This window comes from Podarcis tiliguerta (assembly GCF_965153285.1).
Source record: "Podarcis tiliguerta genome assembly, chromosome: 9".
In the NCBI taxonomy this organism is placed as follows: domain Eukaryota; kingdom Metazoa; phylum Chordata; class Lepidosauria; order Squamata; family Lacertidae; genus Podarcis; species Podarcis tiliguerta.
The window spans coordinates 13904705-13930667 of record NC_139542.1 but is presented as its reverse complement, the minus strand read 5'-3'; the positions used below and the strand labels follow the sequence as shown (position 1 = coordinate 13930667).

The 25963-nt window shown below is 41.7% G+C and overlaps 1 protein-coding gene across 8 annotated transcripts in view; it reads left to right on the top strand.

Moving 5' to 3' along the window:
• The window catches only part of WDFY3 (WD repeat and FYVE domain containing 3), a 126038-nt gene that overhangs the window by 73620 nt on the left and 26455 nt on the right, over positions 1-25963 (top strand). For 4 of the 8 annotated variants that reach the window (XM_083398102.1, XM_083398105.1, XM_083398103.1 and 1 more), the window contains 16 exons: positions 15-135; positions 1166-1383; positions 4259-4494; positions 6145-6279; positions 6755-6934; positions 8822-9055; positions 10181-10280; positions 11748-11908; positions 12569-12798; positions 14472-14581; positions 16036-16218; positions 17595-17752; positions 18135-18212; positions 19837-20064; positions 21407-21460; positions 25271-25439. In XM_083398102.1, the coding sequence (XP_083254228.1) occupies positions 15-135; positions 1166-1383; positions 4259-4494; positions 6145-6279; positions 6755-6934; positions 8822-9055; positions 10181-10280; positions 11748-11908; positions 12569-12798; positions 14472-14581; positions 16036-16218; positions 17595-17752; positions 18135-18212; positions 19837-20064; positions 21407-21460; positions 25271-25439 (2595 nt within the window). The remainder of the gene's footprint in view (positions 1-14; positions 136-1165; positions 1384-4258; positions 4495-6144; positions 6280-6754; positions 6935-8821; positions 9056-10180; positions 10281-11747; positions 11909-12568; positions 12799-14471; positions 14582-16035; positions 16219-17594; positions 17753-18134; positions 18213-19836; positions 20065-21406; positions 21461-25270; positions 25440-25963) is intronic. The other 4 variants (XM_083398104.1, XM_083398106.1, XM_083398100.1 and 1 more) reach the window with 2 other exon arrangements.

The window sequence follows — 25963 nt, the reverse complement described above, 5'->3', positions numbered from 1 at the left end:
ATTTTGTGTTTTAGGAACGGAAGAAGACTTTGGAGGTCTTGTTTCTGCAAATCTTATCCTTCTGAGGAACCGATTGCTGGACATACTGCTTAAGCTTGTGTATACGTCTAAAGAAAAAAACAGTGTCAACTTGCAGTGAGTACAAGTAGCCTAACTTTTGCTAGAAAATGTGACCGTGTCAAGAACCCACAATGCCTTAATGGACAAAAACGAGGCTTAGTCAAGCTCTACTTGAGAGTTCCACGGATGGCGTTAGCTGCTTTCAGCATATATCCCTGTGATTGGCATTGTGTTGCACCACTGTGCCATAGCAAAGGCAGGGGACAGTTGCAGTCATTATTATGGCAGCTACATCTATGCTTGTGGAATTACCGCCACATGTTTCTGTGCACAGCTGTGTACACCTGGAATTGGGCAAGTAGATGTCAATTAGTAGTGAAATTCTAATACGGCAACCATCTATTGACGGCATTTATTTAAAGAGATTGCAAGTTTTTATGTATTTATCAATTTCATTTATTTCAGAGCCACACTGTTCCAAAGTTTGGGGTCAGCCTATTTGTATAAAGACACCCTTCCAAAGACATCTGGAATGGAATTTGGGTGACCCTGCAGGGGAATTGAGTTCCACAGTTGAGAAGCATCCTCCAAAAATGCTTCTCAGTTCCCCTGTGTGGCCGTTGGTTGGTTCATGGTGCGATAATAATAATAATAATTTAAAGTAACTGAAGTGATGAACCAGTTCTTCATATATTCTCATTCATTAAATAGCTTTATAGAAGGAAATTTTCCATTTATGAAAAATCGTTTCACAGGAAAGTGAATAGGAACTTATGTAAGACTATTAGAGTTTGAAGGGACCGCAAGGGTCATCTACTCCAACCCCCATGCAAGGCAGGAATCTTTTGCCCAACATGGGGCTTGAACCCACAACCCTGAGATTAAGAGTCTCATGCTCTACCGACTGAGCTACCCAGCAGAGATTGTTCTGAATGCTCTTAAGGAGAGTTAGCGCATTCTCAATTGTGTATGCTCAACCTTGCAAAATGCAAACAGAGTTAAAGTTACATATCAAACAGAATGAAAGGCACTTAACCTTTTTATCCTATAAGGCTTGCCCATTTTGTCCATTAATTCTGTAGCATTCCCCCTACTTTTTATTCAGGGCTTGTGAAGAACTGGTCCGGACCTTGGGGTTTGACTGGATTATGCTGTTTATGGAAGAGCACTTGCACCCTACCACAGTGACAGCAGCCATGAGGATTCTGGTGGTCCTGTTGAGCAACCCAGCCATTCTCATCAAGTTCAAAGAAGGCCTCACTGGCGGAGGCTGGCTTGAGCAAACAGATTCTGTGTTGACTAATAAGATTGGAACGGTGCTTGGTATGAATATTTTAAAACGTCCTAGTTTTTGAACCCTTTTTCTCCCCACCCCCACTTTTATTTTATTTTTAATATGAATGTTGTGGCTAATGCAGAATTGATCTAGTACCATGAAAGCCAGTTTCAATGTAGCATTCTTAACAGTTGTGAGATGGTCTCTAGACTCTAGAGGCATGCACTCAGAAAGCATTGTGACTGAATGGGTCATCCTGTGGAATGAACTCCTCTTAGCCTAAGGTTGTAGGCATGGGTGATTTGAACTCACACCTTTATGGGTGAGCTCATTTCACAGATAGCTCATTAAGGCAAAACAGTTTTAGTCTGTCTGTGATTATGGCTGTAAAACACCCATGTAAATCAACTCCAGCCATGTACAAGATCATAGACTTGACTACTTTGTGACATTATCAGATACCGTATTGGCCCACCTATAAGCTGCACCTTTAAAATTGGAGAGGCTGGGGAGAAAAAATACCGTGCTGCGTTGCTGGTGGCCTTTCCCCTTCCTTCCTTGCTCTCTCCCTTCCTGGAGGAGATGACAGGGGACTACGCATGGGGTGGGCACTGTTTGCCCCATGCTCCTGGCTGCATACCGTAAATTCACGAAAATAAGCCGCACTTTAACTTTTCACCGTTGGAATTTGGGGGGGAAGTGAGGCTTATATTCAGGCCAATACGGTACAAAGCATCCCAGTGAATCTGACAAACTCAGAGGTTTCTGCGAAACAGTATTGCATAGGAGCACAGTGACATCTGAGGAATATGGAGGATCACTCCCAGTGCAATGCTATGTATGTTTACTCAGAAATAAGTCCCACTCAGTGGTGTTTACTCCCTAGTAAAGGCACTTAGGAGTATAGCCTTAGTCACCTGTCAATGAACGTTGAAGCTAGAATCCAAATCCATTTTGTCCCAGCTTCCTCCCATGTGTGGGGAGGGTGACGTGTGGGTTGCTGTACACAAGCAATCTTCGTGTTTGCACTTCCCAAATTATCTCTTGACGTTACTGGAAGAGCAATTGCAGCTGCTGCTGTAATATAAGAATAGGTCCAAAATAAAATATTTGGAAAGTACTGAGATGACTAAACCTTTAAAATTGGAGGAGAGAGTTGAGAAACCATCTATGAACCTGAGTTGTACCTGATGAACAATACATTGAGCATCTCTAGATTAGGGCATAGTCCATTACTTAGCAAGAGAGTATACTAACATTTGAATCTTTGTAACAGAAGCAAAATAATTAAATTACAAACCTTGAACGGTAGATGATGTTCTTTATGCCCGATGTCTTTTTATATGAGAAACTTATTAGGGATGACAGGTAGAGGGCACAGAACAAAAGATAGTGAACGTGGTTTTTTTATGATATTGAGATTATGGAATTTAGGTGAAATTGGATTCCAATTTGAGTTCTATGTGGAAATGAGAATATCATGTATGTTAAAATAAATTAGGTCCTATTTCACTGCCACTGTCTTGTATTCTCATAGGAGAATCCTTTTGATTATGAAGAATAACGACAAGCATTTTGTACCAGTGTTATTTATTATTACATTTTTCTGGCAACTTTTTTCTTCTTCATGTACTTAAAACAATGGTGTTTCAGAGTTCCTCCTTAAATTGAATCACCTGATTCCCTGGATGTAGGCTGCATTTGAAAACAGTAGTATTGTTCTGGGTTCCCGCCCCCACCCCATCTGTGTTCAGTTCTCCTATGTTCATAATTTTTGACAAATCCAAACCAATAAAATGCTGGTGCTTGGGAACCCTGCACAATGGATTTTGACAGGTGGGCAGGACAACCTACCTGTCCATCATGAGATGCCATATTGATTGTCAGATGGGTTATCCTGACCACCTGTCAAAAGTTGGCCCACAGGATGGGGCCAGGTAAAGATCTGGCCCTTGGATCCAGTAGGGTTCCCCCCCTCATTTAAAGAGATGTAAACCTTTTTATTGGTAGCAGCAGGAAAGGAGGATGGATGGATGATGCAAGATGGTCTATGGAAGGCATAGGCAAACTCGGTCCTCCAGATGTTTGAGACTACAGTTCCCATCATCCCTGACCACTGGTCCTGTTAGCTAGGGATGATGGGAGTTGTAGTCCCAAAACATCTGGAGGGCTGAGTTTGCTCTATTCCTGGTTTATGGGTTGTTTCCAGTTTTAGCCATACTTGGAGTAGACCCATCAAAACTAATAGACATGGGTAACTTAGTTCCATTAATTTTAGTCGGTCTGTTGTGAATAAAATTCACTTGGATACAATCCTGTGCCTGGAATAATGCTCTTGCTGAGAAGGTGACCAAACAGTTTTGAGCATTGAGGTAACTGGAATATGAGGGTAGTTTTGTTGCCCAGTGGCATGGCTTTGTTCCATGGGTAAAGAGGCCAAATGAGACTTCAACACTATGACCAAATCTTTTGGGGTGAAGAAGGAAAATAGCTTTATTAGGATATTATTTTTAACCATCCCTCAAATCTGAAAGTAATTTTGAAAGCTTCAAAAATCATGCTTTTTTCTTTTCTTTTTTTCTTGTTTCTTACACATTTTTTTTTATTAAGCATGGGAGTAGATACCAGACAAAACTGTTGTAATTACACGAGTAATTTCATTCCTCTGCACAATCCCAAAACATTTTGACAGGGCAGGCAAATAAAATGCAACAGCAGAAAAGCATCCATCTTGGTTTTTTTAAACCATTGAATTAATGTTGGCCTGTTGTTGTTTTTTGCAACCTGTTGCTCTGACTACCCTATTTATTGTTGATATTAGTGACGCACAGGTGTTAACAACGCTGCTCTGATCCGTTACGTTGATGAATAGGACCCACTGTTGTTGCTTTTTGGCTTTTAATTTTACTTTCCCCCTCTCAGGTTTCAACGTTGGCAGGAGTGCTGGCGGCAGATCGACTGTCAGGGAAATTAACCGGGAGGCTTGTCATTTCCCAGGCTTTCCGGTTCTTCAGTCATTTCTTCCTAAGCACACGAATGTGCCTGCGCTCTATTTCCTCCTAATGGCACTTTTCCTGCAGCAGCCAGTCACTGAACTGCCTGAAAACCTGCAGGTCAGTGCACCTGTCATCACCAGCCGATGTAATCAGGGAGGCCAGGTAGGGATTATCTAGCAAGATACCAATTTTGTTAAGTGTGACTCAAAAAAGCAAGGGGGGGGGAAGTGATGGTTTGAAGCCCCCTTCACAGTAGAGTACTTAAGCTCTGCAATGAAAGTTGTGATGAAGCATTCTGTATCTGAGAGGGACTTGACATTAGTTCCAGTGCCAGTTAGAATCATGCTTAATAGAAATATAAAGGACATAAGAAGATACAGCCTTCATTCCCTTGCATTGTGTGGACAAATCTTCTCTTGCGCTCTTCTAGAATTCCACTGAATTCAGTGGAGGTCTCAATGGTTAACAGGCACAGGTCATTGTAATGTCAAGTTTAATTTTGTGTGAATGATGGGGAATGCTCTTCAGAAGGCTTTATAATTTGAAAATGAATGCATGACTAAAGAAGGGTCAGGACAGTGTGCTGTTTGAGAAACAATAATGAGGAGCTGCACATATAGGCATGATATTGTATTTCTCCCAAGTTTTTGTTTCTTCATGGAACTCAATTAAAAAAGCAAACAGTTTGTGCGGTTGGACTGGAGTCCGAAAGGTGCCCTGATAGCCTCCTTTTTTGTAGTTAGCAACTTGAGCATATGCTAAAGCTGCCCCAAGGCCAGGAGCAGTGGGCAGATAGATATTATGCCTCAACGCCATCTAGAGGTGTATAGTATTGTACTTTTGAAGTACACAAGCAGATAACGAGAGGTCTTTAAAGGCTGCATGCTGAGTTTACTGGAAATTGCTTGATGGGAGCTTTTAGAGCTTCGCTGCGTTTCCGTGCGCTGCTCTGGTTCGCCAGAAGCGGCTTAGTCATGCTGGCCACATGACCCGGAAGCTGTACACTGGCTCCCTCGGCCAATAAAGCGAGATGAGCACCGCAACCCCAGAGTCGGTCACGACTGGACCTAATGGTCAGGGGTCCCTTTACCTTTACCTTTAAGGCTGCTGCTAAATTCCTGAAACCTGAAATACAGAGAGATTTGGGGTGGGGGGACTGCTGTGGTATTTAGGAGTGGATGGGACTTGCTAGATGTTCTGGTGGAAGTTCCATCTGAGTCTCCAGTAACAGAAGACGGAAGCACTTAGATTGCCCACACGCTTCAGTGCACACCAACATTCTCAGCGTTCCTAGTGCCAAAAATCTTAGTTGCATCCTTTATAAATATGGGCTTTGCTAGATCCCCTGCGTTCAATGGAACAATCAGCTCCCCAGATTCCATGGGACATAATACACCTCAGAATCCTCTTGGGTAGTTTCCTCCATTTCTAGGGTTAAGCACTGAAAACCAACAGAGATTGATGGAAAACCAACAGAGACCTACAATTCCTGTTGTGTTCATTTGGCAGTACCTCTACATAGGAGCTTCTAATTGTCTTGACTTGTCACTTGAGCACTAAATTTGAACTTCATGAACAAGTGCCCCTACTCCCAGTAAAACAAATTGCAGTATGACAAGACATATCCCAAGTTAAGGTTGCCCTTTTCTATGGAAGCCAATAATAATAATAATTTTATTTATAGCCCGCCCTCCCCAGCCAAAACCGGGCTCAAAGCGGCTAACATCAATTATAGTCATACTTTTAAATTGGGTTGTGTGTTGACTATTATTTCCCCATCCCCCTATTCTCAATTTTCTTTCTAATCAACAGTTTGACTTGGATTCAATTTGGACATTTATATTTGGTGTTCCTGCATCAAGTGGCACTGTGGTTGCTTCAGTTCACAATCTTTGCACAGAAGCTGCATTTTTGCTGCTGGGGATGCTTAGGAGCATGTTGAATTCAGTAAGTATGAACACTGTTCAGATGTCAGTAAACATCTAGCTTCCTAATTATGTGTTACCATTTGCTTTTGAAAGCTCAGAGAGGCTTACCTGGGGCTATGAGGCAAAGTTCCCCCCATATCCTAATAGGGTTGATACATGCTTAGCTTTAATATGTTATTTATTATCTTTATGATGCCGTTGGTGGACATGGTTGTTTAGAGAGCAACATAAGCAAAAAACATATCTCCATGTCCCAGTGAGTTTATCTTCAACCGTTTTCATATTAAACACAAAATAACAAAATGATGAGATGGTGATATCTTACTCTCCATACAATGTGTTTTTCTTTATTTCAGCAGTAGTTATTTCATCAATCATTATATATTGGATTTTGTTTTATGTCAAGATTCCAGTGCAGGTTATGGCTCTCTCTCTCTCTCTCTATATATATATATATCACACACAATTAGCTTTGTTTTTGCCTTTCATTACAGCCTTGGCAGTCGGAAGAAGAGGGTTCTTGGCTTCGGGAATATCCAGTCACCTTGATGCAGTTTTTCCGCTACTTGTATCACAATGTTCCTGATCTGGCTTCAATGTGGATGAGCCCCGAGTTTCTTTGTGCACTGGCAGCCACTGTATTCCCTTTCAACATCCGGCCATACTCAGAAATGGTAAGAGAACAAAACACACACACACATAAAAAGTAGAAACCAGCTTTCTCTCTCCCTCTCTCTCCCTCTCTCTCTCTCTCTTTTACTTCTTGTCCATATGGCATTTTCTGTTGGGATCTGGGATTTTTATTTGCTGAAGTTCTGCATTTATATACCACCTTTTCATACAATAGGACATGATAGTTTATATATATACAGTGGTACCTCGCAAGACGAATGCCTCGGAAGACTGAAAACTCGCAAGACGAAAGGGTTTTTCGTTTTCTGAGTTACTTCGCAAGACGGATTTCCCTATGGGCTTGCTTCGCAAGACAAAACATCTTGCGCCTTTTTTAAAAAACCGCCAATGCATTCCTACGGGAAACCGTCAATACACAGCGTCAATACACGAATTAATTTCGTCTTGCGAGGCACTACTGTGTGTGTGTGTGTGTGTGTGTGTGTATATATATATATATATATATACACACACATATATATATATATACATACACACACACACACACACACACACAATGGACAGTGTGTTGGTCAAGGACCTTGGAGATGAGGGTTCAAATCCCTGCTCACACTGAAACACACTGGCTGACCTTGGGCCAGTCGCTACATCTCAGCCTAAGCTACTTTACAGGGTGGCTGTGAGGATAAATGGGGAAGGCGGAAAAGCACGTGCTCCACTTGGGCTTCTTGCAGAAAAGGTGGAGTGCAAATGCAGTTTATAAATACAACAAAAACAAATTTAGATGGTGTGTGTTGGTAGGGCATAACTGACTCCAACATAGAAACAGGAACGTATTGCTAACAGTTGTGGTTAGAGTACGACAGAAGGCAATGGGAATGGGATGATCTAGACCAGGGGTAGGCAGCCTAAGGGGGGCCAGATGCGACCCAATCACATTCTCAATCCGGCCCACGGACGGTCCGGGAATCAGCGTGTTTTTACATGAGTAGAATGTGTGCTTCTATTTAAAATGCATCTCTGGGTTACGTGTGGGGCATAGGAAATCGTTTATATATTTTTTTCAAAATATAGTCTGGCCCACGACATGGTCTGAGGGATGGTGGACCGGCCCACAGCTGAAAAAGGTTGCTGACCCCTGGAAATACTCTATTATCCAGCTGGGGAAAACCTTTTGGAAGAAAATTGTATTCAGTTGTTTCCTGAACAGGCCAGGAAACTGTCCAGAAAGCAACAATCCCTAAAGTTTGTACTTGTAGAAAAGCAACACTAAAATAAGTGAATAACTGCAAACTGCTCCCTTTCCTTGGCAAAGATAGTTTTGGTTCTAGTAAATCACTTGACTTGCATTATTGGTTGTTAATTTTTTGTCAATTTAAAATCCTTTATTAGGCATAGCACACCACAAATTAACATACAAACATCATATATAGACTGTATAAAATACGGGCTCAGTGAACACAATTTATCCCAGTTCTAATCTTAACTCCAAAAAATAAATCAATGTACATTGATAGTATAATACAACACAACAACAACACCTACCATTAAAAAGCACTAAATCTCTTTATCATGGGCCATTCTTTCTTCATGGACAGCATTTAAAAATTCAGCCACTATTAAAGTGACTCGATCATCGCTGTCCGCCAGCAGGTTCTGAACAGTTGGTTGTGTAAAAATCTGCCTATTAAATTTTAGGGCCTCGAATAATTGTCCTCTGGCATAACTGCCAAAATCACAGGAAAAGAAATATATGCTCCAGAGTATCGGGTTCCTGCTTTCCGCATCTGCAGAGACACTCTGATTCTGGGATAGCTAAGTATCTTCCTCTCACTACCACCGAGGGAAACATGTTAAATCTGGCCAACATAAACAGCCTACACGATTCATGTTTCTTCAGATTTTTTATTGGTTGTTCTTTTTTAAAGGTTACGGATTTGGACGATGAAGTTGGATCTCCAGCAGAGGAGTTCAAAGCATTTGCCTCTGACACAGGAATGAACCGAAGCCAGTCAGAATACTGCAATGTTGGATCCAAGACCTATTTGACCAACCACCCTGCTAAGAAGTTTGTGTTTGACTTCATGCGTGTGCTGATAATTGATAACCTCTGCCTTACACCTGCTAGCAAGCAAACTCCTTTAATAGACCTTCTCTTGGAGGTAGAGTTGGCCTTCTGCCGTTGTTCCTTTAAGCAGGACCAGAGGTTGTAGCGAGTAGTTTTCATGATCTGTTGTTTGTTAAGAGTACCAGTTATACCAAATTGTGAGCAATGGTAAGTTGCAGCCCTTGGGTTGTATCCAACCCTGTGGAAGGGCTAGCTGGCCTGTGAGTTGCCACCGCTTTCTCTTTTCACTCCCTTTCCTCTGAAAGATCCCTGAAACTGTTCTGGAGGAAAGGGATGAAAGGAGAGCCAAACATATGGGTGGACCAAAGAAAGAAAGAACGCTTCTTGTATGACCCTGGGTGGATCTAGGCACGGGGAGGGGGGGCGCAGCCACTATAAACAAGTCAGAAATTATATCGTTATAACAAAAGAAATAAATCCCTATGGAAAACTGTGTTTTAATATTTCCTGCTCTCTGCCGCCATCTGGTGTTGCTTGTTTATAGCGCATTAAAATCGTAGCTGAGTCTCCTCTGATTGTCTTGCCTTGTGTATTTTCTGGTCAGCCTCTAGCTCAGAAAGAAAGGAAGGTGATAAGGAATTCACTTCAATGTGCATCACTCTGTATGCCTCCATCCTTAGCTTTTTGAACCAGAAAACAGCTCAGAAAAATGTGAGAGAGCGGAGGTAGGGAGATTCCCGCCTCCCAGTGCTCTCATTTGCTTCTGTCTTGCCCAGAGCTAGGGAGCACCTTGGGAAATGAAGTAGAGTAGCATGTGAGCAACAAAAGGAGGCTGCATCATACTCTTGTGATCCATGTCACCCTCATCCACTTCTCACAAAGTGGTCTTTTTATGAGGACCTGCTCCCCACACCACCCCAATGAAGAGTACCAGTAGAACTAAAAAGGCATCTGTTGCCACCATTAAACAAACAAACAAAAGTATGTGAGTGTGGGTATGTTCTATCAATTTAGCAGGTAGCTTGTATTCAGGACATTTTTTCTCATTTAAGAAGGAAAGTATATTTTAATTGACCGTATTGACCACAGTTGTTTTACATGGAGCACATTCAATTTGTGTTGAGTGCCAGACAATACAAAGCCTGGGGTGGTCCTAAATTTGCCCGTTTACAGGAAGCCCTTACGGTAAATGCTTCTATGCTTTTGTTTTATTTTCCAGGCCTCTCCTGAGAGATCGACGAGAGCACAGCAAAAAGAATTTCAGACCTATATTTTGGACAGTGTGATGGACCATTTGCTTGCCGCTGATGTTTTATTGGGTAATTAACTTATTTTGAATGACTCTCTTTCAGTATCACTTAAGAACACACTAAACTGGGCTTTACGATGGCAAACTCAGTTCGAAAGGAAAAAAATACAGTATCTGGGAACATTTCTTTAAAAATTGGGTAAAGACCCTGAAAGTATCTTAAGAGCCCTTATACAAGTCCTTTGGTGTGGTTGCACTTGGAATTCTGCGTACAGTTCTGTGCACAAGTCCCGCTTGCGAGCTTCTAATAAGCATCTGGTTGACCACTGTAGGAAGTAGAATGCTGGACTAGATAGGACTGTTGTCTGATCCAGCTTTTACATTCTTAGAAGCTCAGGCTTAATGTGTGGAAGCTTGGGCTCTATGTGTCTATACTAAGAGACAGCCAAGACAAGTCTCTGGTCTCTTTCAGCAGCTTCAGCTTTTGTAAGGTAAAGGTAAAAGGACCCCTGACCATTAGGAGGAGGAGTTTGGATTTGATATCCCACTTTATCACTACCCTAAGGAGTCTCAAAGCGGCTAACATTCTCCTTTCCCTTCCTTCCCCACAACAAACACTCTGTAAGGGGAGTGGGGCTGAGAGACTTCAGAGAAGTGTGACTAGCCCAAGGTCACCCAGCAGCTGCATGTGGAGGAACAGGGAAGTGAACCCGGTTCACCAGATTACGAGTCCACCGCTCTTAACCACTACACCACACTGGTGCAGTTGTGACCAACTCTGGGGTTGCGGCACTCATCTCGCTTTATTGGCTGAGGGAGCTGGCGTACAGCTTCCAGGTCATGTGGCCAACATGACTAAGCCACTTCTGGCGAACCAGAGCAGCGCACGGAAATGCCGTTTACCTTCCCGCCAGAGCAGTGCCTATTTATCTACTTGCACTTTGACATGCTTTCGAACTGGCAGGAGCTGGGGCCGAGCAACGGGAGCTCGCCTCGTCGTGGGGATTCGAACCGCCGACCTTCTGATCGGCAAGCCCTAGGCTCTCTGGTTTAACCCACAGTGCCACCCGCATCAGCTTCTGTAGCTGGTGTCAATCAGAGCTCCACTGTTCCAAACGAGGTGGAAAAAGGCAGGGAGCAAGTCTTCCAGGACTCTTAGCCAAGATGGTCTTTTAACCCATCTAATGTTTTGAGACCAGGGTATCTTGCCACCTGTTCCCACCTTCCTTCCTCTGAAGTTCTGCTGTGGTCCTGAAGGGTGAGCGTACGAGGCAGGGCCTTCATGGCCTATGCACAGGAAATGTCCTCCATCTGCACTAAACCTTTTAGCAGGTGGCAAAGACATGGCCTTGTCACCAGTCCTGCTGGCTGGTGTGGTAGTGATCAATTCCTCAGCAACTGGTAATGTTTGTATGTTAATCTGTCTTCCGGTTCGCAATTTAGCTTGGTTTCATTCTTAATGCTGTGCCTGTTTGACTGAAAGATGGGATGGAATTATTTGGGTAAAACGCTTTTTAACGCTGTCGTTGTCATTTAGGGGAGGACGCATCTCTGCCTATTACAAGCGGAGGAAGCTATCAGGTGCTTGTAAACAATGTGTTCTATTTCACCCAGCGTGTGGTGGATAAACTTTGGCAAGGCATGTTCAACAAGGAATCCAAGCTGCTTATAGAGTTCATAATCCAGTTAATTGCACAGGTATGCTTCTCTTCTTCTTCCTCATCCTCCTATTTTGGTCTGCTTAACTTTATACATTGTAATAGATACAAAGATAGGGAACCTCGGAGCCAGAGGCACTTTCCTTGCATGTTTTTGCCTGATTGGAATCTGTCCTTGTACTCTGATGATGCCTCCTTCTTTCCCTGGATGGAGGAGAACTCTGTGTGTGTGTGTGTGTGTGTGTGTGTGTGTGTGTGTGTAGCAACTAGTCTACAGTACAAAGGTAGAATTTCCCTGTGTTGTCTTGCTTTCTTTTGCCTCTGGCTCCGCCCACCACAGGCATGTGACTCTTGGAAAGATTACCCAGAAAGCAATACTTTCCCCTGGCTGTATGAATGTACAGATCATCAGATAGCTCTGTCTTTTAATGAACTCTCTATATATCTACCTCCTACTTCATTATGCTAAAGTTGCAAGTGTTTCATGGTCCTTTCCTGCAATTGAGACCAATTCCTACAGAAAAAAATTGGAAGCTATTTTTACAAATCAATACTTGGCTATTTCCTTACACCTCAGTACCGCAGTATGGTTTACTCTGATTAGAGTGGAAGAAGTATCTTTAAAAGCGTGCTAATAAACTTGGGGTAATACAGAGATTCCATGTTTAAACATGTTCATTTGCATTTTTTGCTGCTTCAGTCAAAAAGAAGATCTCAGGGATTATCACTGGATGCCGTTTATCACTGCCTGAACAGGACCATCTTATACCAATTCTCGAGACCACACAAAACAGTTCCTCAGCAAGTTGCTCTCCTTGATTCTCTAAGGACGCTTACTGTCAATCGAACTCTGATCTTGGGTCCTGGGAATCATGACCAAGAGTTCTTCAGCTGCCTGGCTCATTGCTTGATGAATCTGCACGCTGGGAGGTAAGCTCCTCACCTAGTGCACATACACCAGTTTGTTTAGAAAACTCTTTACTCTGTAAAATCGTCAAGTGCATTGTAATTGCCCCCCTCCCTTTTCCAGGGGACATATTTCTGCAGCTGCAGCTTATAAGCTAGAAACAGTCACACATATTTCCATTTATCTTGCTTGCCAGTGAAGGGGCAATGTACAGGAAATGTCAAAATAAAATTCCAGTCATGCAAGGACACACAATTTAGGTAAAGACAGATGTAAAATTTCAAGAGAAGTTACAGTAGGTTCTTCACGCAGCTTTAGGTCTTACATGACCACGTGAGCCACCAGTCTTGCCCTCTCTCACACACATGCTTCAGGTGAGGGAGTCTTTATGTAATGGTGCTTATGTATTAATTTTGTCCAAATGTTGAAACTCCTGAACAGAAATACATGAAGCAGCCACGGTCATAATTTCCCTCATCTTCCTTCCTTGTCATGTGTAAACTAGGTTAACCTCAAGGGGTGGTGGGAATGTCATGTACTGAGCCCATGGAGATAGATTCACATTTTTTACTCTTCGCCTTTTAGGAAGGCCCAATGCTTTTTTTCTTAAAAAATATTTAGGGGTGTGGCAATCACACAGGGTCCCCGGACATTTCACCGTCTATTGATCCCTGTGCCACCACTTGATTTCTCGCTGCCCCCACCCGGCCCTACCTGGTACAATACTGAGTCCAGTCAGGTTTAAATTGGAACATAGACTTCTGTTTATTTATTGCAGTTTAACAAGTGTGTGGTTTCATAAACGATATCTGTCAATTACAATCGTAGGGTACCTATCCAGACCTATAACTTCCGCTACCTGCTCTCACTCACTAAACCACCTCTCAGATGGTTGTCTACCTAGCTCCTAACTGTTCCTGACTCAACTTATTTTGCTACACTACCTCAACCTACCCACACTCTATCCCAATTCACTTCCACTTCAACCAACTCCCAACGAACTCCCCTTTTGCCCCTCCCAGAGCTGGTTTTATAGTCCCTCTGACTCCGCCCCCCTGGGTTCTGATTGGGTAACTTGTTTAACTAATTCACCTCCAGCACTCTCATATGTTAACTTCACAAGAGGTACTCTCATTTTCCTACTCATATTGAAATACTGCCCCTCAATGAGGCCAGACTTAGATTCACAAAATGTTTAGGTGTATGCGTACCTCCAGAAAAAAAGCACTGGGAAGGCCAGTCTAGATAAACACACACACACACACACACACACACCAAAAAAAAAACAATAACTCTGCACTCCTAGCTAATGTAATGGAGACAGATACTGATCTAGCTTACTCCCTGAGGTGTAAGGTGTTTTCATGTGTTTGGAGGGTGAGTGAGAGGGGGGAGCATTCAAATATGCAGCCCCCCACCTCCTTTAGAAAGTGGTATAATTAGGAAACTTCATTCATTCAGTTATTCGATTTCTTACCCGCCCTTCACTGTGAAGTCAAAAGGATGGGTTATAACAACCTTTTAAAGACAGTATTGAGAACAGTTTTTGATGTGATGGACCCTGTTTGTTTAGGTCAGGCTTCATCCAGGTAGTGTTGAAAAATGGAGACCTCGGGCAGATCTTATGTATACTTTTTGTCCTGCATACAGTGTAAATCCTTTACTTCCATCTAACATTATTGGATAATATTTGCAGCAGCGTAGATGGGTTTGGCCTAGAAGCAGAAGCCAGGATGACTACTTGGCATGTTATGATCCCTTCTGATGTCGAGCCAGATGGAGTCTACAATCAAGATGTTAGTGAAGGTAATTATGCAGCTGGAGTCCATCCGTCTTAAATGTCAGTTAATACGTTAGCTAATGTATTCCTCATGTCTTCCCTTAATCTTTCGGCTGTTTCATTTGAGAGTGGGGGTATGAGTTGTTTCCCAAGGAGCTATGAAGAAAAGATTGCAGATGATAAACACTAGAATATAAAAGAAGCCATTTTGAAGTATAGACCAAGCCAGGACTAATCAGAGGTTAATTTTGAACAGAGGACCAGTAATACAGATTACAGGCTGCATATCTACCTTAAGCAGATCCTGCCCAAACAGCAGTTAGGAATAATTAGGATTAGGTTTAATCCCTCTCACTCAGCAGGACCTGCCTCTCATGGAATATGGCTAACAATTCAGAACTCGGGAGAAAGCAAGATTTATTACAGATCTGTTTTGCAAATCATTGAAGTAGGTAGCTAAAATGGAGTTAGGATGCTGAAAGAGAAAAAATAAGGAAGCCTCCAAATGACTGTCAGCAATTCCAGCATTGTCACAGCACAGACTTTCTACTTCACTGGAAAACCTTCCATTAAAAATTTCACCGGCATCATTGCTGTTTCGTTCTTGAAGAACTTGGGAATGCCATTGTATATTGGCTCAAAATGGAGGAAATCTAGTATTTGATACTATGAATCCCAGTCAGCACAAGATACTGTGTGACCGATAAACAGCGCTTTTTTTCTTGGGGTACACAAGGATACACCATACCGGCACCTTATTTTTTCTAGAAGAAAAGCACTGCTTATAAATCCAAATGAATAGACTCGGGTTAATATAAATCATGGGAAAAGCTAACACTAGTTTCATACAGTGTCCTAATCACATTAGGAGGAGTGGGGTGAATATTTAAAAGAGAGAATCCAAAAGTGACTCTCCATTGTCTGGACCAGGCTCAAAATGAACTTCTTGTCCACCTGCTCCCTGCCAATTCTAAAAGGTTTTTTCCTCCTCTACAATTCTATGATTCTGAACAAGGTAGTTTTATGATTCAAGAATACTCACAAACCCCAGGTGCTTTTCTGAGGCAAGCACAGGTGGTTTGCTCCAAACTTAATTTTAGTCACACACTTGTTTTTTTGAGCGCTCTCTCTCTCTCTCTCTCTCTCTCTCTCTCTCTCTCTCTCTCTCTCTCCCTCCCTCTCCCCCTCACTCCCTCATTCTTTTCTCTCGTCCATTCTGCAGCTGACAGGTGCCTAGCTTTATCTTAGAGCAATTTGATTTTACCATCTGTTTAAACTGATGCTGTTTTCACTTGTTATTAATTTGCTGCACCAGCTTGCATGATGTTGTTGTTGTTTTACTATTTATTAAATTGTACTCTTCATTTCGCGCTACTCTGTTAGCCACTCTAGAACCATGAATCTATGCTGAAGATACAGGATATTAATTATCAAAATAAGTACGCATTTGTTCACTTTTGTGTCCTCTTCATGTCTTTAGGTCGCCAGCTTCTTTTAAAAGCTGTAAATCGCGTGTGGACAGAACTGTTCTACAGCAAGAAACAGGCTTTGGAGGAGGTATTCAAAGTATCTCTCCCCGTCAATGACAGGGGCCATGTGGATATTGCCCTTGTAAAGCCCCTTGTGGAAGAAGCCAGTTTAAAATGTTGGCAAAATCACTTGGGTAAGAGCAGCTGTGCAGATTATTATTTTGTGGTATATAATTCTTTGGCTGCTTAGGCATATTTAAAACCCCTTAAATGTAGGGACCTCATGTAGGGACCTCTTTGGCCACCTCATGAGAAGAGAAGACTCCCTGGAAAAGACCCTGATGTTGGGAAAGATGGAGGGCGCAAGGAGAAGGGGACGACAGAGGATGAGATGGTTGGATGGTGTTCTTGAAGCTACCAGCATGAGTTTGATCAAACTGTGGGAGGCAGTGGAGGACAGAAGTGCCTGGCGTGCTCTAGTCCATGGGGTCACGAAAAGTCGGACACGACTAAACAACAACAACAACAAATGTAGGGAGGAAGATGGGAGCAAAATGGCATTGTCCTTGATTCCATCTGATGTTCGCCTTCCGTTCTACCCATCCCAAAGGGCACCACTTCATCCCCTACTTTTCATCCTAGGGAACAAGGGTTTCCTGTTCTTCACCCACAGGCAGTGTTACAAATGTGGAATGTGCTCTTTGAGGGATTTCTAATGTAACAGTGTAATATCTACCTGTTTAAAAGTATGTGGGATGGGAGTGTGTTTGTGGGAGAATGCTACCATCTAGATTAGCCTGCAGCTTTTCTGGGTATCGTTTTTGGTTTGCAGCAGGGTGGATTTGATTTAAATCAAATCGATTTAAATCACAATTTAAATCACTAGTCAGTAAGACTTGATTTAAATCTCTTTTTTTTTTACAGAAAGGCTCAATCTTGCTGGTATAATCTTAATACTTACAACCATATGAAGGTTTCATTTTGGAATAATAAATTTTCAGAGTAGTTTTTAGTTATATCAAAAATTACTGATTTGGTTATACTATTAGAAATACATAGATAATTATGAAATTATGGTGAAGTTTAAGAAGTTAACTGTTCAAATCTGGACAACTTTTCTGCTGTACTTCATTGGAAGGAGAAAAATAATCATTTCCTTAATAAACATTTAAACAATTTATTTAACTAAAAAAATAACATTATAGCATATGTAGCCATGTTTGTTAACTGATGTGGTTAATTTTATTTATTGATTTTTAAAAATTAGACTGAGTTTTAGCACACATAAAAAACTTAAAACAAATCCTTATTTCCTGATGAATAGCCTTTGGACTATAACGTAACTTAAATAGAAGACTATATTTAGAAAGATTTTTCCTCCGAAAGCATTTTATTTTAAAAATCCAATTTAAAATTTTTAAAAATCCAATTTAAATTAAAAATAATCCAATTTTATTATTTCGTGTTTTTTTAAAAAAATCATTGATTTTTATCCACCCTGGTTTGTAGATGTGCTAGAAGGGTCCAGTAAATACGCTTTGAAAACCCCCAACTCTTCTTGGCATTCTAGCTCATGAAAAGAAAAGCATCAGTAGAGGTGAAGCCTTGGCTCCGACTACCCAGTCCAAGCTCTCCCGGGTCAGCAGTGGATTCGGTCTTTCCAAGCTAACAGGATCGAGAAGAAACCGAAAAGAAAGCGGTCTTAACAAACATAATCTATCCACGCAGGTATTGCATAGCATTTAAAGACAAACAGATAATACAAAGGGGGAAAAATAGTCATCCCTTATATGTACAGTATAACAAATTGATTGATGATTTAGCCTGTCTTAATTAATCCCCCCCTTCACTATATTCTGTTACTTAGATTTTAAACTGCCTGAATGTTAAGTACTGTGGCCTTAATCCACCATAGCAGTAGATGAGACCGTTGAAATATTTTGCTAGATTAGTATTGTTTTATTGTAAAAATTGCAGCATAACTACTATCTACCATAATTCCATACGTAATCCACACTACTTGAAGTTTTCAGGATTATTTTATATGTAAGTTGTTTTAAGGACAAGCTCTTTTCTGCACACATTAATATATTCATTATTTTTCTGTTAGGAGATCTCTCAATGGATGTTTACTCACATAGCAGTGGTTCGAGACTTGGTAGATATGCAGTATAAAGAATACCAAGAGGTAAATGAGAGCAGTAATCAAACCAAATGCTTTTATCAAATTTGCATGAGCATTGTATTTAAAAGTGGTTTCTTTATTTTGTTTCATTTTATTTATAAAAAAATCTTTTATTTTGCTTTTCTGTTTTAAATTTGTAAGTCCCAAAGTGGTTTGTGATATACATAAAGCAGCCAAAGTAAAAAAATAACAACTGAAACATTTTTACAGAGTCATGCAATTTGAACTATACCATCCAGAACCAAAGAAGAACTCGGTATCAGTAGTCAGGAAATGCCAGAATAGAAAGATCTTTTCCTGTCTGCAAAAATGCCACATTGTCTATTTTCTTCAGGTCTCCCTGGAGAGCTCATTCCACAAATGGGGCATCACAATGAAAAAGGCCTTATTCAGACTTTTCAGTGCAATCAGAAGATCCCCACCCATAGATAGTTCTCACTAAGAAACATACACCATGCAGAGATAAGATAATGATCATATCCTTTGGATAGGCTAGTCCTTCTCAACCAGCCATCTCCTAAATTAAAGAGAGTTCTTTATGTTGCTGCCCTTCAACTAGAGAGAAAGCCCTGTCAGCAATTAAGAGGGGAGCATCCATAACTCAGTGTGTCAGGGAACTGCCATCAGTGCCGGAGGGAGAGAGCAAAATCCAGAGGGATTCCAGAGAGCATCCCGGGATTGGGAGAAGCAGCCCATCTTCTGGGGAAGAGAATCAGCGTAGCACCAGTGGAGAAGGGGGGCAGATGGGGGAAGCGGCGAGGTGGTCCCATGACTCCTTGCCGGGGACCAGCGGGGAGAGTAGAGGTCCTCCGCTGCCTACGCCCTCCTTGCGCAGAAGGCTTTCGTGCAGAGTGAGTAGGAGGAGACTAGGCGTCAAAGAGCTTCTTTGCTGGAAGAAGTTTAAGAAACGCCCACTGACGGATTCTGCCAGCGATTGAGACAGCCACGGGTGAGTGGCTGTCCGGACAGAAAAGGTTCACTCAGGCAACCCAGCCAGGTGTTTGCACCGGCTTACGCACGAGCAACCCCTAGAACCATTACACAGTGGTATATATGCTTTGCATGAAGATGTCTCAGATAAAATCCCTTGCATATCCAGTTAGGTAGCAAGTGATAGGAGAGAATTCTTTCAGACACTCTTCTTAAGAGTGGACTGTACTGGGATAAAGCAGCTTGATATGTTTATAGAAAGATTTGTGGTGCTGGCAGCCTAGGAGCAGTGCTAGAGCTGCTTAAGGAACAGGCACAGATTTAAGTACAAGTATACACAAGTACACCCTTTTTATAGACAACACGCTTTCTAAATATGTAAATAACAAATCCCGTGCAAGGACAGTTCAAAACTTGAGTTTTTAAGCTCCGAGATTGAGGAAAACAGCATGAATATCCAACTTTGCACCTTGAACCTTTTAAAAGACTTTGTTTTATTTTCATTTATTAAATTTATATACCGTCCTTCCGAGGATCACAGGGCAGTTTAAAATGCCTTGGGCTTCTTTGCTGCCGCGCCTCATGAGAATCTCTGTCCGTTAGAATAACGGTACAAGGGAGCTTACTTGATTCTGCATGCCATTTATGACACATAATTTTGCACACCATGGCAGCTAACCTGTAGTGTCCTTTCCAGCGTCAGCAGAATGCACTGAAGTATGTGACAGAAGAGTGGTCTCAGATTGAATACGAGTTGTTACGGGAGAGAGGACTGTGGGGCCCTCCTATTGGCTCTCACCTGGACAAGTGGATGCTGGAGATGACAGAAGGTCCCTGTCGAATGAGGAAGAAGATGGTTCGAAATGACATGTTTTATATTCAGTATCCTTACATGCCGGATACTGAACATGAGACAAATATGCTGGTAAGTGCAGTTACAGGATGGCAGTAGCTTTTAGCTGTAGCAATGCATTGGCTTATTTCTTGCATCATTGCCAAGAATGTCCATCGCCGATTGGATAATGTGTTTCTGGTGGTGCTCAGCTATGGGTTTATGGATGGACGTTGATTCCCCTGAACCATGCAGCCATGGCCGTTGTTTTCTGCAGCCTCTAGATTCTTGTTGATTAATTTTCCAGTTGGAGGATAGCAGAAGTAAAGTGGGCTGTGGCTTCGCTCTGCCCTAACAGGAAGGCCAGACTATACCACCTACAATGTACCAAGCCAAGTACAGCCCACCTACCATGTATTGTGACCTACCAGGTGCTTCATAGCTCCCTTGTATTTGCAGTCCTAGACAGGTAGCAAAAACATGAGGTTAATTGAGTCCCTGGTGGGCTGTCCTACATGGATGATGGGCTGCATTGAGCTTGGGGGGGGGGGTTGTACAGGCCTGTGCAAGTCTGTTCAAAGATACCTGGGAAGTTAGAAAAATGTAAATGCATTGTCAGGTAGGTGTGACTTGTACAAATGTGATGCTGCTGTTGAGGTGCATCTCTTAACAGTGTTCAGAACTCCCATTGTTCTGGGCGCATTTTGCAGCAGGGAATTTCATTAGCGCAAACAGTTTCTGAGCTCTGGGTGCAGTACTGTGTGCCTAAGATTTCAGATTAAAACTGCAGAGTGGAAGGAAAAGAGGACCCTTTTCAGCCTCCCTACTTCCAGCTACTCTCTGAAGACTGGCGAAGAGACCCTCTTAAGAATATTAGGGAGGTGGGCAGGGAAAGGACTAGACCATGTGAAAAATGAACATAATATTTTAGCTGCAGTTCATTTTCAGCTTTGTATTCTTGTTATAAAAAAATGCACCTAGACATTCCATTGTTGCGCCCATAACCTAGGTTTAGGGTGCCTTTTATTTCCTAGCTTTCATATCTCAGTTTCTCACACTGTCTCTTCATAGTCCATCATATTTGAAGATTGAGTTTGTAGGCAAGTGCAGAATCAAAGCAGCAGTGTGAGATGTTGATTTGATCCACTGATAATCAACAAGATTTTAATTGAATTGCTAAAATATTGCGTATTTCTCCCGTGCAAGAACTTTGTGATTAAATTGAGCTTTACCTTGTGCTAGTTTTAGCAAATTTTAAGGTTCGAGCTTCTGTGTTGTTATTTTTCCTGCTTTGCATTTCCTGGTGTGGAGAAAATTAGAAGTTCAGTCATTGGCTTTTTGCCCACTAATGCTCTGACAGTTTTAGTCGCATCATGCATTCTTCCTCAACATGATATTTCCCCTGATGTTTCTATACTTAATACCCTATTTTCAGTCTGACTTCTCAAGTAAGCCTCCTGAGACATCTGACGATACCATTCCTCAAAAGGTAAAGAGAGAAAACTCTCCATGGGTGGCAAAACAGATAGAAACCTCTCTGTGCATGTTAGGCAACCTTAACAAGGCTTCTCTGGTTGGCTTTCAACGTGCTTCCTCAGTAACTCTGTCGTAGGGTTAATGATATACTAAGAGGATGTGGCTGTGTTCTCTTCAGTCTTCACCTAATACAATGTCTATGTAGCTCTTTCTGTCTGTGTTGCACACTAACAAGCTGTGATGGGCTGTGCTGTCACTATTCTCACTGTATAAACATGTACCAGCTCGAAATTAGAACTAATGGACTATGATGTGTTTAGTGATGGGCAGTTTGGACATTCATGCACTTAGCCTAATCAGTATTTCAGGGCTGGCCTAATGTTTTTGCACTGTTAAGACCATCTCACCTGTTCAGGGCACTGTAATGGCAGAGCGGTTGACTCACCTTGTCCCATACGTGTATTTGGGACCATTAATTGCTGCTTTCTGCCCCCTTGTTAACATAAACATTTTCTATGTGTTTCTAATGAAGAACATGGGATGTACGTCCTGGAATGCATCCCTTTCTGTTCACGAACAACTATCCTGCATTCCACTGATATTTAATTCTCAAAATACATTGCGAAGAAAGCTCCAACATTATATTGCCTTTGCAAATAGTCCTATCTAGGTCACAAAAAAATACAGATCAAAACATTTTTTAAAAATTGCTCATCACTAAGTACAATATGCCTTCACTCATTTTGAATTACTTGTCAAACCAACATTTTGGAAGGTGATGCATTAATATATATTTTGGCTCTTGGTGGACTTGCTAAAAACGTGTCTGTTCTCTAGGTGGCTTATCTCTTATGTCCATAGGACTAGGTTAACAAATCATCATCATATAAATGAACTGTTCTTTTAAAAAACCTCAAGCATGATTGGAGATTTTAGGGAGCATCTAGAGAAGAACTTTGGCTGAATTCTTAATCTTTTCCAATAGGCTTCAGAATGAAGTGCAGTGCTTTTTACCTTCCTAACCTTATATTGCCAACTTCATTTTTGAGAGATACAGGGAGATTGCGATCTACATGTTAATTGCATTATTAACTGATTAATTCCAGGCATAAGTATTTGGACTTGAATACAACCATCTGTATACATTATTAACATAGTTTCCTCTTTGTCCCCTGAATTTTCTTCAGAGAGTCGGGGGACAACTTTGGGAGTCATGCGAGGGGAGGAGAATTTCCATTGCACAAGCACAAATAAGACAACTTCATTGGATGTGACCTAGTATACTAATGTGTACATCATACACCTGTGGGAGGGAGCCTCCATCCCACGATCCTAATTTGGCCCAGCAGACCTCTGCATTTGGCCCATGAGGCTTTTTGCGCAAACCACATCCACCTGTCAGTCGCTTGACATCACATGACCTCAGGTGTGGAGCTCTCTTATCTCCAATCTGAGCTTATTTTTTATCTTAGTGCCGTCACACGCTTTGCCCTGTGTCTCTCTGCCTGCTCTTAGACAGGAAAAGGCATCGGGCAGAGGCTTACCTTCAGTCTTAGTGCTGTGCTCCCAAGCTCTGAGATTGGAGATAAGAGAAATGCGGCTTGTTCTTTGACAGTAAAAGGCAGCATTTCCACCTACCCAAAAGAGTCTCCCTTTGCATTCCCAATTTGAATTCAAGGAATGAGAATGAGAATTTATTAGTTTCAGTCACAGACCAGTTCCAGTTCACATACAGTATCAGGGAAGTCATAAAACATGATAGGGATCCATTTGAATTTGCCTTTGGGTATAACAGGGGCAATACAGATATAGCAGCAGTAAAAATATATATAAGATATATCTTAATCACTAAAATATAACCTAAAATTGATATTTAAGGCCTTGGTCATTATGGTAGCACAGCTTGTTCCCTAAGTTATGTGGCAGTCGCACAGAATTTGGCCACCCTTAGCATGATCTCTGGATCCTTGTCCTCTATCAGGGATTTTAGATGTTGAAGTTCGGACCCATTTGGAGATTTATGTGTAGCAGGGATGATAAATGCCAAGCGTATATCCCCATAGAAACGACAGCGTAACAAGGCATGAGAGACAGTTTCTACCTCCATCAAGCCACAGGGGCAGACTTGTTCCATGTATGGTTTACCCTCAAATCTGCCCTGCAATAAGGCAGGTGGCAGCCCGTTGAATCTTGCAAGGGTAAACAACCATCTGTATTTAGGTATTTGTAATTTTGGCAGATATTTTGCTGAGGTGAACCCTCTCTCGTTATCTTTTATTGTTGGGTGTTTATTTATCTCACTCACGTGACATTGCAGTTCCACATCCCAAATTCGCTGGTGGATTATTGCTCTAGCTTTCTCATAACCTACAGCTACCAAGGCTTGTGGGGTAACCCCAAGCCTTTTAGCTTTTTGTGCAGTGTAGCTTTCCATTTGGATTCATAGGAATCCAGTAGGGTTACCAGAGCCAAGCCGAGAGGGGGGGAAACAAGTTTTAGCCAATAATGGATCTTCAGGGTCCGTATCCAAGCGCTGACAGGGATTTGCCTGACCTCCAAGGAACACTTTAATTATCAAATAGATTTGAACTACCAGAAAATTAGTTACAAGAGCAAGCGCAGCAAAGGAAAAACATAAAATTGACATGCTGGGGCTAATGCACCAACCTTATCAAAATGACCCACAGAGGGTGAGCCCGGCCCTCTGCCTGATCCACTTCTCTGTATTACCCATTATTTCTACTAAAATAAATGGAGGTTAGAGTCGATTCTCTCGACCCAGTTGGCATCTTAGTAACACTTGTTGCTTGGATCTCTGTAGAATTTGGCATGGGGTCAAGTGATTTTTATGAATGCTGCCTCACTTGCAGTTCTTCACCACGCTAGCGTAAAGATGATAAACGTTGGTTACTCAACAGTTGTGGGGTGATAAGTGCTCTGAGCCCACGGAGAAGCAGTCGCATCACTGTTCTCTGCAGAAAGAAACTCCTCAGATGTATTTCACTAGTAATGAGAATGAAGAGAAGTGGACTAAAATAGAAATTTGGTAAAACATTATAGCGTTCCAGAAAACATTCCTTCTTCTTTGATGAACTGTGAAGTTCCTGTAAAACATGATTGGAGCTTTGGCAAAAATGCAAAATCCCACCTCCCCCCCCCCCCAAAAAAAAAGAACCACTTTTACCATTGCACTCAACATTTAGTTTTGGTCGTGAGACCTTGGCCATTAGGGAGCATGCAGCTGTGTTTGATTGCAGCCCAACAAATAGAAAAAGAAACATAGCATGTATATTGTGTGAGCTAACACCAAACAGCACTTTGGTTCTTGAGCACCACATCCATATGAACAAATTACGATAGCTTCCCTGCCTCCCCCATTCTCTGCGCATAATCATAAAATCATAGAATTGTAATATCATAATTAGAGTAATAGTGTGGGAGTTAATAATAGGTCTAAATTAATCCCCATCAGTTTCTCTACATCCTTGCACTTTGGTTAACATTTCAGTGTTTAAAGAAAATACCTGAATTGGCTGGGTGCAATATTGGAAATGATGAGATGCCAGTTCTTTTGTGATGATTCACAAAGCACCGAACACATTTTGCTAACTTTTACGTTCATCGAGCAGCATTTAATTTTTGATCATCTTTCCAGCAACAATGGGTTCATTCCAAACCTAGCTGATTTGCCTATTGGAAACTTAATCAGTTTACAGTTGGCTGCCTCCAGCTACGACACTTAGCAGGTTCTGAACATAGATTTATACTTAGGGTATGTTTGAGTTGGTTTTGCCAAACGTTTTTATTCTGTTGTTGTTTAAAGAAACCTGCGCGCTACCGAAGAGCTATAAGCTATGACAGCAAAGAATACTACATGCGCCTGGCTTCTGGAAACCCTGCTGTCTTCCAAGACACTGTCGAAGAGAGCTCTGAAGGAGAAACTGCTCAGCAGGAGCCAGAACACGGGGAAGATACTATTGCAAGAGTTAAAGGTGGGTATTTTCACACATATCTCTGTATGCATAGGCATGCTTGTCAAGTTGAAGTTATTTATGCTGTATTTCCCTATAGGGAAGTATGCACAAGCAGCAAGCTGTTCTTGAGTGTGATGGCAGACATTCACAATTTTTACATTCATAGGTTATTTAGGACAAGGCAGAAGTCTTCAGCAGACCCGACTTCTGCTGATATGTGAATTGTGGCCATTGTAATACCTTAGTGGCCTCCCTAAATGTGTGACTCACCCCAAAATGCTAAAACTGTTGCTTAAGAAAGATTTGAATCTGTCTTGTCTAGTAGTCCTTCCCTATCAGTAGGGAATTGGTCAACTTCCAGTCACTTTTGCATCTAGAATTCTTTGTTGTTGTAGGAAAAAAGATGCATTCCTGCAAAACATGCATTTTAAAACATATTTTGATAGTTTAGTGTGCTGAGAATTGTATTGCAGCGTTCAGAGGAATGCAAAACCTGAGGACACTTAAGTTCTGTTAGTGTATTTAGTCAAAGAGGTCACTTC